The 14,207-nt window shown below is 41.0% G+C and overlaps 1 protein-coding gene across 4 annotated transcripts in view; it reads left to right on the top strand.

The window, feature by feature from the left end:
* Window positions 1-14,207, top strand: part of LOC131895155 (SAP domain-containing ribonucleoprotein) — a 71,376-nt gene that overhangs the window by 50,892 nt on the left and 6,277 nt on the right. For 3 of the 4 annotated variants that reach the window (XM_059245579.1, XM_059245580.1, XM_059245582.1), the window contains one exon: window positions 946-1,014. The exons of the other annotated variant lie outside the window; for it this stretch is intronic. In XM_059245579.1, the coding sequence (XP_059101562.1) occupies window positions 946-1,014 (69 nt within the window). The remainder of the gene's footprint in view (window positions 1-945; window positions 1,015-14,207) is intronic. 4 annotated transcript variants of the gene reach the window in all.

Raw genomic sequence — 14,207 nt, 5'->3', positions numbered from 1 at the left:
TGGAGGTCAGCCTGGTCTACAGAGCCAAACAAGCCAGGGCTACACGGTCAGATGTCACACACACACAAATATTGTTATGTATTTTTATATATGTAAAGATTATATATACACACAGATATGTATATATATTATATACATATAAGAGAATTAAAAATGTAGATTTAGACTGGTATTTTCTGGGCCATTGTGACTAGGTAGCATGTTTTAAAAATAGAAACATATTGTGATAAAATATATTCAACTGAAATCCTGCTTCAGTTAGTATTGTAACTGAAATTGAAATATTTTATTACTGTTATTATTAGTTAACATGTTCTAATGATCATACCAAGGCTTCCAAGAAAAGAAAGAGAATTGAGCTGAGTAGTATCATTTGTCTTCTAAAGCTGAGAAGTTTGTCTTTGCTTGAAGATAACAATTAGGAATCACTTAGCAGAGTTTGTAATCTCAGTATTCAGGAGGCTGAAGCAGGAGGATTGCTGCAAGTTTGAGGCCATGCTGGGGTATATAGTGAGTTCAAGGCTATCTTGGGCTTCATAGTGGGAGAGCCTATCTCACAGAACTAAAAACCAGTCACACAAACTACTTTTAGAGCTTGTGTGGTAGGAATTCATGGATTTGGACTGTGAATGATGGATTTGTTTTTAGAGAGAATGGTTTATATATATGGTAGTTTTTTCAAGCAGTGTTTGGCCTACTTTGATCTTGAGCCCTCTTAAGCCCTTGTGACCATTGATGAATAAAGGAGTTAGAGCTGAACCCTTCACCTTCACCACATTTCAGAAGAGGCTTTTTGTCATTGGGATGAGTAGGTGTCACATGTTTCCTGAGTTTGGCACATAGGGTGTGTTTGACGTCAGTAGGCTTATTTGAACTCAGCTTTAGACCATAGTTTCTGCCTTCTCTGTTTTTTTATTATTTTTTAATGTATCTCTATTTTTGTAGGTTAACTTGGATAAACTAAAGGAAAGAGCACAGAGATTTGGTTTGAATGTCTCTTCCATTTCTAGAAAGGTAATATATATTGCTGTAACCGCTGTTTTTATAATATTAGAACAGCCTGGGAAGCCTGTACAGATTGGAAATGACGTCATGAAGTCATTTTATAAAGCTGGCTTCTTAGCACTTCATTTTTATAAGTCATTTGAATATCACTGCCTTACTATTGATTATGTCATAGGAACTGTAAACAAAATAACTTTGTCCTATAGGTTATTTTCTTTTCTTTTTCCGAGACAGGGTTTCTCTATGTAGCTTTGTTTGGTTCCTGTCCTGGCTCTCGCTCTGTAGACCAGGCTGGCTTCGAACTCACAGAGATCCACCTGGCTCTGCCTCCCAAGTCCTGGGATTAAAGGCGTGCGCTGCCACTGCCTGGTTTAAGAATATTTTCATAGCTTATACCCAGACAACTAAAACACAGCCTGTTTCTCTTCGATACATTGTTGGATATAGGGAGGCAGGCTGGTTTCAGTAGTGATACCTTATCTTAAAAAAAAACAACAGTGTGGACTAAAGTAATGTTAAAATGTGATTTAACTATCCTGATACAGGTATAGTGGGAATTAAAGAGAAAACAGGTACCTAGAATAAAATTTGAAGGTCATACAGAACAAAAGTAAAATATTTTTCTTTCTTTTTTTTTTTTTTCTGATTATCTGCTAACTGATACTGTTTAGTTTTTTAAGCAAGATGACTTTGTTGATTTTGTTGATACCATTTTGGGGTGACCACTTTTCAAGGCACACTTGTCTTTGGAGTTTTGTTAGCTATGCTGGGAAAAATGATAAGGATTCTTCTTTTTCCTTACTGTACTTGTTCTTTTAATTTTAGTTTTGTGAGATGGGGGGCACATTTCTTAGTTTAAGTGGTAGCAGGCTAGCTCAAACCAGAAAAAAAAAATCAATTTAAAACAACAACAACAACTTTTGGGACTGGGAAGCTAGCTCAGCTGTTAAGAGTGCATTATTCCTTGCATTTGTGTCAGCTGCTCAGAACCAGCTGTGCTCCAGATCCAGAGGATTCGATGCTCTCTTCTGGCCGCCTTGGGTGTGTGCCCATGTATATATGTCAGGTGCTTACACCTGTGTGCACATGCAGACGCTAGAGAAGGGCCCCAGGTTTCCTCTGTTTCTGCCTCATTTCTTTGAGTCAGAATCTCTCCTGAATCTGGAATTCGTATTTCTTTTCTGCTATGTTGGCAGGCAGGAAGGCTCAGTGGTCTCCCTGTCTCCATGCCCCGAGTGCTGAGATTGCAGGTGGAAGTGACTTCACTCCTGGCTTGATCTGGCTTGATTATTCCTAGTTGCTAGGATCTGAACTCTGGTATTCATGGTTGCATAGCAAATGCTTTTCATCACTGAGCCAGCTTTCCATCCTCTTTTTGTATGCATATTTTTACCTGTTTATTTGTGTTTGTGTCTGTTTATCTATATATGTGTACAGGTACATGAGTGCCATGGCTTATGTGTGGAGGTCAGAGAACAACTTGTAAGATTCATTCAGTTCTCTCTTTCCCACCATCTTGGCTCTAGGGTTTAAATTCAAGCCATCTGTCTTGGCTTATTTTAATTATGTGTATGAGTATTTTATTTGTTTATATGTCTATATACCACTTTTGGGCCTACTGCCCTTTGAAGGCCAGAAGAGGGTGTCAGATTTCCTGTAACAGAAGTTACAGATAGTTGTTAACCATCATGTGGGTGCTGGGAATCAAATCTGGGTCCTCTGGAAGAGCAGCCATTGTTTAATCATTGAATCATCTCTCCAGCCCCTGCCATGAGCTATATTCTCCTAGGTCCCCCCCACACACACTTTTTGTATTTTTGAGACCAGGTCTCACTCTGTAATTGAAACTGGACTCAAAATTCTCTTATTACAGTGTCTCCAGTAGCTGGAATTATAGGCATACACTTCCATGCCCAGTTTTATAGAAGTATCTGTCAAACCATATATTTAGACCACTAGAATTTAAAAATTTTTAAAAAATATTTTCTTACTTTGTGTGTATGAGTGTTTGGCTTTTGTATATGTCTGGGCACCATGTGTGTGCTTGGTGCCTTAGGAGTCAGAAGCCAGTAATTATATTCCCTGGAGCTGGAGTTACAGATGGTTGTGAGCTGCCATGTGGTGTCAAGAATTGAATACCATTTGCAAGAGCAACCAGTGTTTTGTTTTTTTTTTTTTTGAGATGGGATCTCTCTATGTAGTCCTGGCTATCATAGAGCTCATGTAGATGAGGCTGCCTCAAACTCAGAGAGATCCCCCTGCCTCTGATTCCCAAATACTAAGATTAAAGGTTCCTGCCATCATGCCTGGTGTATTCAGTGTTCTAGAACTTCCTATGTAGACCAGACTGGCTTTGAACTCACAGAGCTCTACCTGTCTTCCTCCTGAGTGCTGAGGTTAAAGGTGTACACACCACACCTGATCCGACATTGTAATTGTTTGGTTGCCCAGAGTTTGTTACATAGTCAGGTTTGTATTTATGACATAGTCAGGTCAGTACACCTAGCTGTGTCTCATCGTGGGGACCTGTGTTCCAGTGTAGCCTGTTTTAATACTGCCATTTATATTTGAATTTCATAGTTCCCCACACACAGATTTCCTTCGATAGGTATGGGACAGATCGTGTAGGTTGTAGCTAGAAAGAGGGTACCTCTTCTTGCTAATGTTTCTGTCATTTCCGTTGCACAGGACTGACTTCTGACTGCTTGAACTTTAGGCCCTGCCTTACTGAAATGTCAGTAGACTTAGCTAGGGGTCACAATCCATGATTAAAGAAAGGAGGACTATTGTAAAAGCAGATGAGCTACAAAGAAAAAAATGTTTATGTCCCCCCCCCCCCTTCTTAACCACAGTCTCAACTTTTCATAGTATAGATGTACAGCTTGGGTACATTTTAAAATTTTGAGGAAACAGAATGTTTGCAATTTTTGGCAGACATTTTCATGAATGCTCATGCATTTCAGTTTTTAGCTCTATAAATGTGTTATATGCATTAGGCATTACATAGAAACTTAGTGAACTCTGTCTTCCCATACTCTTTCTCTTTGCCTAGTGAAAGTAACCTTACTAGTTTTAGTTTATCTTTCTTTTTCTGTAATATTACCAGATTTCCCCACACTTGGAGCTTTTTCATATGGTAACTATCCTACTAAGTTTCCTTCTCTAGATTTGTTATTCTTATTGGTGGATGGTAATGGGGCTGGTGATCAAATCCAGGGCCGTGTGTGTGTGTGTGTGTGTGTGTGTGTGTGTGTGTGTGTGTGTGTGGTTTAGTTTTATGGGGTGGGCGGGCAGTATTGGGCACGGAACCTAGAGACTCAAGCAGCAAGCACTCCACTATGGAACCGCAGCTACAACTCTGTTAGGGTGTTTCTGGTAGGAAATTTTCCTGATCTATGGATTGTAGAAGCTTAGGAAAGTTTAAGATACTGACACTCAAAAAGCTAACACGTAATATTATTTGGAGCATTGCTGAGGAGGATAGCAGTTATACACATAGGCACCATTCAGATAAAATTAAAGAATACCTAACAGCTTTTTTGCCCCTTGCAGGGTCTCACTTTATAGACCTGACTGGATGAGAGCTTAAGGCCTGGCTGGCTTTGATCAAAGAAGAGGGTGTCAGATTCCCTAGAATGAGAGTTACGGTTTTGAGTTACCATATAAGTGCTGGGAGTCAAACTTGGGTCCTCTGCTGAGGAGGATCCTGAAGGTGGTCACAGCAGGCAGAAAAGCAAACAGCAAGAGTTGAGATTGACTTCGTCAACCAGGATCAAGACTTGGAGTCTGATCCCAGGCGGGTTATTCCCAACAAATTTAAACACAGCATAATTTGGAAAAAAGTTTCTTGGTATAAAGTTTCCCAGTGCATAAGGAAGCTGAAGCGGAATTACATTGAAACTCAACTCAGGGTACATGTAATTTCTTCTAAAAAGATGGGATCTAGAGATAGGCTGCCTATACTAGCTTAAGAGCCTAGGGAAGGGTCTGGCCTGGTTTTGGTCATGCAGATAGTGTAGAGGTTATTTGGGCTGTTAGCCACCTCGAGTCCTGGTTGTGGGAGCTTTGGGGAGCCTTTGGCTATACAGATGTAAGGGCCATTTAGACTGTTAGGTGTAGGGAAAAGGGGCTAGCTAAAGAAACCAACCCTGACCCTAGAGCCCAGAACTAGTGAAAGAAACACAGCCTGGATCTGGGACCCGAGCCAGAGAAAAACATTTTATCCCTGAACCCAGAACCAAAGAAACATGCCCTGACTCTGAAACCAGTGCCAAAGAAACACACTTTGTCCCTGGAATCAGAGCCAGTGAAAGAAATATGCCCTAGCCTTAGAATTAGAGCCAAAAAGCTAAAAAAGGCCAGTGAAAGAAACACAATTTAGCCCTACCAAAATGTGAGTGAGTGTTGCAACTCTGGAGGAAAGGTGTCCTGACTGCAGGAGTAACAAGTGCTCTTAACTTTTGAGTCAAATTTCTAGACCTAACTCTTATATTTCTTTTTTTTTTTTTTTTGGTTTTTTGAGACAGGGTTTCTCTGTGTAGCTTTGCGCCTTTCCTAGAACTCACTTGGTAGCCCAAGCTGGCCTCGAACTCACAGAGATCCGCCTGGCTCTGCCTCCCAAGTGCTGGGATTAAAGGCATGCGCCACCACCGCCCAGCCTAACTCTTATATTTCTAATACTCCCCTTTTCTTTGATATTATTTGAGCCTTACATGAGAGGTTGATATGCATATCCCGTTTAGGGCTGAACATTCTTAGCATGTTAACTAATTATGAGTCTGCATGACTGTTACATACTGCAAAAAGTAGCTTTTCTGGCTAAGGTTGAGAGCAGGAGTAGCCTGTGGGTATAAATATAAATATTTAGAAGATAGTTTGACAATGTGTCCATTTAGCAAATATCAACAATTGTAGGTTCCCACCTAGAGATTATATCCTCCCTTACCATGTGCTTTTGACCAGGCTTATAGTACAAGGCATGAATTCCCACATGTGGAACAGTTCTGAAAATCAATCAGAAAGCAGTTGGTCACCTATCACAATGGTCATACCATTATTTCACTGGTGGGCATGTCTTGTTGGTATTCTAGCATGCAGGGTCCACTGTTAGCTAAGTGCATTGATGAATTTTATGCCCCCTCTCCTCTGTGCTCTATGTAGTGGCACTGTGAAAGCTAGCCAGTAGGAAGGAAGTTTCCCAGTCAGTTCTAGCTTGATTTTTGTGTCCCAATAGCAAAGAATGTGTATTCAGCAATGAGGTCTTATTTTATAGCATCAATAATAGGCTGTGTTACTTTGGGAGCCTTTATAATTCATAGGAAAATATCCCACACTGGGCACTTAGATTTTCATTTCATAACATGTGGAGGAAGCATTGTCCACCTATGCAGTATACCTTTCTTAAGACATCTTTTTAAAAATTATAATCTAAAAATTGTTTATTATGGGGTGATGGTGTGTATGCCACTGTGTGCATGTCTGTAGAAGTTCGGACAGCTTGCCAAAGTTGGTTTTCTCCTTCCACAGTGTGGGCCCTGGAATTAAACTCAGGTTGTCAGCCTTGGCACCAACTGTCTTTATGCCTGAGCCATCTTGCTGGCCCAAAAGTATAATTTGTAATTACAAAGTAGTATACATCCTTAGCCTTCAAGTATCTTGATGAGAATGTTCATTAGGAAAAAGAGTTTGGTAATATACTTTTCTGTTTTATGGAGTAGTTTGAGAAGCATTGGTGGTGGTCTTTGAAGGTCTAGTAAAATTCACTAGTGAATTCATCTGGACTTTTTTATTTATTTATTTATTTTTTGAAATTTAATCCCAGCCCTCCTCTAGAGGCAGATGAAACTCATGAGCTCCAGATCAGTCAGGGCTACACAGTGAAACCCTGTCTCAAAAAAACAAAAACCAGACAAACAAGTTGATGAGTGGGAATTGTACAGCTTTAACCTTGGTCATGGAATAGGGTCTCCAGGAAAATGAAAATGTCTGAGCAGTGTCATATGGAGACTCTTCTGGCGGTTACTGAGTGTGATGGCAGTAATAGTTATAAATATAGTCTAGGGTGTTCTGTCAAAATCTAGAACATGCTAATTTCTTTTCTCACCTACATATTCTGTGACTTTTTTGTGTTGTGTTTGTTTTGTTTTTGGAGTGGAGTGTTTCTTTTATTTATACCTATTTATTTTTAATTTCTCATATTTATTTCACAGAAACATACTGAGATTGTTTGAAATGCTTAGTGTGGACTTTATAGAGACTGTTTTGGTGTAGAATTAACTAGGATATAACATAGAAGCAGTTACAGAATTCTCACTATCATGCCATTTTTGTGGAAGTGATTTTTGAGAAGGAGCAGTTGAAAATAAACAGTATTTTCAGAGGCCTAAGAGAATTGACCTCATTAGTGTTCTGGAATAGTCTGTGTCTTCAGAGAAATCCCTTTCCCCATTCTGTTGACACTCCTGTTTCTCTGTCAGTTTTAAAGGGTCTTTTCATGGTTGAATCTAATTATCCTACTCTTGACTCTGCACAAGTGTGTCCTGATCTTGTTGCCTTTTTAAAAATAGTTCGTTCTTTTGCTCAGGGTGCTCTCAATTTCCAGATTCAAGCCTTTGGCATATTTTTGTTTGTTGAGTTATGCTTGTGAAAGATTCTCACTGCTTCTCTGTTTGAATTCTAGGAATGTAATAGGTATATATGATTCTTTCCTTCTCTTTAAAAAAATTTTTTTATTATTTTATGTGTATGTGTATTTTGCCTGCATGTATGTTTTTTTTGTGTGTATCTAGTGCCCTTGCAGACCAAAGAGGGCATTAGATTCCCTAGAACTGGAGTTAGAAATAGTTGTGTTATGTAGATGCTGGCAGTTGAACCTGGGTCAGAACCTGGGTCAGAACCTGGGTCATCTGGAAAAGCACCCAATGCCCTTTGATTTATTTATTATGTAAGTATTCTACCTGCATGTAGAAGGCAGCCCAGAAGAGGGCACCAGATCTAACTACAGATGGTTGTGAGCCACCATGTGGTTGCTGGGAATTGAACTCAGGACCTCCGGTAAAGCAGCCACTGCTCTTAACCTCTGAGCCACCTCTCTAGCTCACCCCTCCCCCCTTGACTTGTAGGAAAAATCTCTGTAGCTGAGGTCTTTATTTGTGGGGGAAATAGAGCCAGATGGCAGCCTTATTTGGATTTGATGAGATGTTTTTGAAATTTTTTATCAGCACTTTGTCAAATATAATTGTAGATATTTCTAAGTATGACTATACATAAGTAAATACCGGGATCTTTTTAAGACCAACCATCTTATTAAATAAGAAACACAGAGCCAATGTAAAGATAAAAGCCCAAGAGGTCAGAGCTAAGAGCCTTATCCTTTCTGCTTCAGTGATCCTCTTCAGCCAAGAGAGAGACCTACTTCCTGATTGTTTGTCTTTATATAGACTTTCTGTTCTGCCTTCTCATTGGTTGTAAACCCAACCACATGACCGCCTCGTCACAGCCTGTTTGTACAGACCTCCAGATCTTCTGTGGTTGGTATTGAGATTAAAGGCGTGTGTCTCCAATGCTGGCTGTATCCTTGACCACACAGAGATCTACCTAGCTCTGCCTACCAAGTGCTGGGATTAAAGGCGCTCGCCACGAACACCCAACTCTGCTATGACTTGCTATTAGCTCTGACCCCCAGGCAACTTTATTATTAACATACAAATAAAATCACATTTCAGTACAAATAAAATATCACCATAAAACAGTTCCTGGCAAGACATGGTAGTGCATGCCTTTAATCCCAGGGAGAAGCAGGTGAATATCTGAGTTTAAGGCCAGTCTAGTCTACAAAGCAAGTACCGGCCTGCCAGGTTTACACAGTCCCTGTCTCAAAACAACAAAGAGAACTAGCTCTTTGAAGTAGTCCAGCAGGATGCTCAGAGGTGAGAGTGCATGGCAGCTTGAGTTCGGGCCCAAGAATCTGTAGTTGAAGGAGAGAACTGACTCCCAAGAACTGTTCTCTGACCTTTAAGTGTACACCGTGAACTGTTATAGTACAGGCATACCACACACACACACACACACACACACACACACACACACACACACACGTGTGTACAATATTAATAAATAATAACAAAGAACACAGCTCTATAAGCCTGACCTTTTGAGATCCGCATGTATTAGGTTGGTATGACACCATGGAGCTGTGTTTTTTTAAACAGTCCAAGTAAACACTTCTGAGTGCTCAAGTAAATCCTTTTTTTGCGTTGTTACTCTCTGAATATTTTGGCTATGATAACATTTACTTTCTCTTAAAAGTTTTACTTCCCTTTATCGACTTCTTGACATTTCTGCCAAGCTCTGCATCACTTATCCTTAAAAGCAATCACTTCCTGGCTTCTAAGGGAAGGAGGTGGGAACTTTTAATAGAAATTGGTTTCCTGGGGTCTCAAGTGTGAACCCTTCATTTCCTCCACCTGCTTTTCTTTGTCCTGCAATCAGCTAGAGAGCAAGGCTGAGATGACCTCCTCTGGCGAGGGGGGGGGGGGGGGCGGTGTCCAGAAAAAGTGATAGGAACTTGTGAGAAGAGTATTTGGTGATGAGTGATGATGACTTTAGTTTAAAAACCCTACAAAGATAGAAAACGGGTCCTCGGTGGTCTCTGAGTCAGTTTGGCTTTCCAGATCTCACATTCTGTTGGCCCCAGAAAAGATTCTGATGTCACAGAGACTGCTGAGTGCAGGAAAGATAACTTTATTGTGTGTGTGTTTAAGGAGTGTTATATTAGACCTCTTTACCACGTGTCTGCTAAGGTGGCATGCTTCCCACTAGTCTGGTGTTTCACCTTTAATCTGCCTTCATTGTGCACATTAGTTTTGGGGGACCACTTTGTGTTCTCTGCACTGGCTGGCATAAAGACTCAGGAAGAAACAAGGTCAGGTGGGTTTCAGGCATTGAAGTGGGGAGCTGACAGCTGTGTATTCAAGCATTGAAGTGAGAGAAGCCTCCAGTGTTGTCACTCACCCTGGAGTGTTTCATAACGCTGTTGACATTCATTTTCCACTGTCCCCTAGGCTCTGCTTTTCATCCTGTTGTCAGTCACATGGTGTAGATTCAGGTGGTGAGCCTAAGGCCTTTTTGCCTTACAACCTTAAATTCATTTAGAAAATCAGATTAGCCTGAGAACTGCTGACATCTTAGTGCATATAATCCGTTTACGGAAAGCACTAGCTACTTGTTTGGTATTTTGCAAAGTATAACTGGCTTGGGGCTGGGGTTAGAGCTCAGTGGTAGAGCACTAACATTCAAGGGCTCACATCCTTATATTGTGGGGGTGGGGTGGGGCCAAGAAGACAGTTATCTCAGCTCATATCAAGCTTCTTTAGTCACTCCAAAGGAAAGATTTCCTGAGGGAAAATTAATTGTGGTGCCTTAGGTTCTTTCTACTTGTAGAGGTATCTAGGTCTCCAGATTGGAGTTTGTCCTCACTTGGTGTAAGAGGACTGATGGATGGATAACTTTGTTGCACTCACCAGTAAAAGAGTACCCAGATTTGTTTGGTCTCTTAAGATAATAATGAAAATGAATATTTTTCTAATTTTGAGTCCAGTGACTACTTTTGTGTTCTTGGGAATTTCTGAGTTCAAAATTTTTAAATGTGCCTGAATTACACTTCAGGTCACTGTTTCTTGTGGTTTCTTTTTATGATCTAGAGTGGTGACTGTTTTGAATGCTTGAATTTACTGCCCACAGGGCACTAATTGTATCAGTCTATGTACGAGCAGTCTTTGTATATTCAAGATAAAATTAGTAAGTTTTCTAAAATGTTCTTTTGAATTTGAATCTTGAAGATAAAAGTTGAGTTTGGAAGCCAACAAAAGTTTGAACTCATTTTTGGATAAGAGATATTAATGTTGATATTCTGCTGAGAAAATCACTTTTTAAAAAAATCTATGGTATTAGTTGCCAATTGCTGTAGGTAATTTTCTACTGTGTGCTTAATTCCTGGCTGCAGTGGAAACGGTTGCCACAAGCTCTGAAGTAAATTGTGTAGTTATGATCCAGTACCTCCTTTTCTGCCCCCTTAGAACAGCTGAGATATTTTTAAAACATTCCTTTTGTATTTAGGGTGAAGTAAATCCCTTTTTTTTTTTGAGACAGAGTCTCACTGTGTAACCCTAGCTGGTCTTGAACTCACAGAGATACCTCTCTTTCTTTGTCTCTCTCTGTCTCTGTCTCTGTCTCTCTCTCTCTCTCTCTCTCACACACACACACACACACACCTGAGTTGTGTATGCTATCTGCCTGTAATCCCAGAACAGAGAAGCTGAGGCAAGAGCAGTGTCACAATTCACGGCCACCTGAGTAAGACAAGCAGCCTGACAACAGTCACTGTGATACCACCTGACATCTGTCTACCTCAGGATAGTTACTATGTATGGCAAACACTTTTTTATTTTTTTTATTTTTTTTAATTTTTTTTTTGAGACAGGGTTTCTCTGTGTAGCCCTGGCTGTCCTGGAACTCACTCTGTAGACCAGGCTGGCCTCGAACTCACAGAGATCCGCCTGGCTCTGCGTCCCGAGCGCTGGGGTTAAAGGCCATCTGGCAAGGTAAGCACTTTTGTTCATGTGATTCATATCTTAGAACGTTCTTGAATGTCTTAGTCATTCTTTGTTTTTGTTTTTGTTTTTTTTTTTGGTTTTTTGAGACAGGGTTTCTCTGTGTAGCTTTGTGCCTTTCCTGGAACTCACTTGGTAGTCCAGGCTGGCCTCGAACTCACAGAGATCCGCCTGGCTCTGCCTCCCGAGTGCTGGGATTAAAGGCGTGCGCCACCACCGCCCGGCTAGTCATTCTTTCAATGGGTCTTTTTCTTCATATTCCTTGAAGACTTGGCAAATATAAAAGGGAATAAGGAGAGAAGTCAGCTTGGAAAAGTTGAGAGTGCCTTCTAAAGGGCCAGGTCTGCACTGTCTTTATAGTGGGAAGTGCAGTGGTGGGAACTGGAGAGCACGTACTGCTGTAGTAGAGGGCCCGGGTTTGTTCCCAAAACCCATGTGGGCAGCTCTAGGGGATTTGACGCCCTATTCTGGCCTCCTCAGGCATGTACACATACTCACACACAATTTAAAAATAAAAATAAATGTTTAGCAGGCTGGCAGTGGTGGCGCATGCCTTTAATCCCAGCACTCGGGAGGCAGAGGCAGGTGGATCTCTGAGTTCGAGGTCAGCCTGATTGACAGAGCTAGTTCAGGACAGCCAAAGCTACACAAAGAAACCCTGTCTCAAAAAAAAAACAAAAAACAACAACAAAAAAAAACCAAATAAATGTTTAAATGAAAGCTTGTCAAGTATAGATTATGCTTTCTGTCCTGTCTTCTTCCTCCTTTTGTCTTTTTCTCCTTGTCCTTTTTTTTTTTTTGCGGGGGAGGGGAGGATAGTCTCATTTTGTAGTCCAGGCTGATTGTAAACTTGTGATGACTTCACTGTACTGAGTGCTAGGGTTATAGGCATGAGCTATATCCAGCCTATCCTGTTTTTGTTATTCTGTTCATTTTTCTTTTTTTCTCTTTGGTTTTTTGAGGCAGAGTTTCTCTGTGTAGCCTTGGCTGTTCTGGAACTTGCTCTGTAGATGAGGCTGGCTTTGAACTTAAGACATCCCCCATCTCTGCCTCCTGAGTACTGGGATTAAAGGTGTGCTGCACCACCACCACCACCACCACCACCACCACCACCACCGGGAGATGTTCATTTTTCTTCTGTGTGTTGTTTTTCTCCCTCTACTAGGTGGGTACCAGAGATGAACTCAGGGTGTCAGGCAAGGGTCTTTACCTGCTGAGCTATCTTGCCATCCCCTGTTCTTTTCATATGGGTGCACAATTCTTACTTTATAAATGAGGTTTTGGTTTGTTTTGCTTATATTTGAGACAAAGGCTCTCTATTTAGTCCTGGATGTAAGTTGTGTGTTTTGAATTTACATTTGATGGGGAAATAAAGCATTTCCGATAGAAACATTTATTTCTTGAACAGGAGTATTCATGAGAAAAGAAAATGTGTTTGGAGTTGAAAGATTGAGGGAATGTTTGATGAAGGGAAAGGTTTACAAGTACAAACTGCACTAGGAGGTCTGTGCTAACTGCAGATGAGTGAACTCATTTATGTACTTGAGCACAGCCTCGGGGAATCAATGCAGAGATCAATGCAGAGAGAGATGTCCTTTGATTGTGGTACTTTGCTCAGATGGGTCTGGCTAACCCATGAATCAGAACCTGTCTGTCAGGATGGTGTGACGTTGATTGTATATTTGTTTCTATGAGATAGTGTCAGTGCTGCAAGGGTCAAGTTGGGGAGATCGTCAGAACTGTGTGATTTACTAGCACTGTTGGTTGCTTTTCCTGTAGGGCGAAGAGGAGGAGGAGCAGCACTAGAAAAGAGCTGGGGTTCTGAGTTGGGGAGGGAAGGCAGGCAGGGTATTCGTTGGACTGAGGAAGGTATATTTGGGCTTTACCTAAACTCTTCAGATCTGTCCTCAGATCTGAATAAAAAAGAAGCTCGTATGGAGTCAGATAATTTGTCAGGACCTTTTCCTGGGCTGGAGAATGGGCTGTCCCCCACCCCCAACATGGGAGGAGGCTCTTGTAGTTCAAGGTCATCCTAAGGAACTTAGGGAGTTCAGTACCAGCCCAGGCTACACAAGACCTTTTAAAAAAAACCCACTGGGCTGGAGAGAGGCTTCAGTAGGTAAGGACACCTGCTGTGCGAACCTCTTGATCTGAATTCCACTCCCAGAACCCATGGAAAATGGAAGAGAACTGACTTTACAAAGGTGACCTCTGACCTCCTCAGGTGTCCCCTATCATATTCACATAATAATAACAATATAATAATTAAAATACACGAAAAAATGCTGGCTTATCATATTCCAGATGCACATGAGTTTTGTAATGGAATTTGTGAGGTATGTGGCCCCCAGGTTTGTGCTCGCAATAATGGCCATTTCACCTGTGGTGTATTGTGTTTTGAGCATGTTTAGGTGCTCTCTCAGTGTGGAATTGAAAATTGAAATTTTTTTATTCATTTTATTTTTTTATTTTGGTTTGAGGCAGGGTTTCTCTGTGTAGCCCAGGCTGTCCTGAAGTTTACTCTGTAGATCAGGCTGACCTCTTAGAGATCTCCCTGCCTCTTCCTCCCAAGCCAAAGGCAATTTCTTGTGT

The sequence above is a fragment of the Peromyscus eremicus genome, chromosome 18 (genome assembly GCF_949786415.1).
Source record: "Peromyscus eremicus chromosome 18, PerEre_H2_v1, whole genome shotgun sequence".
In the NCBI taxonomy this organism is placed as follows: Eukaryota; Metazoa; Chordata; class Mammalia; order Rodentia; family Cricetidae; genus Peromyscus; species Peromyscus eremicus.
Note: the sequence above shows the minus strand (reverse complement) of the source record. Positions and strands in the feature narration are given on the sequence as shown.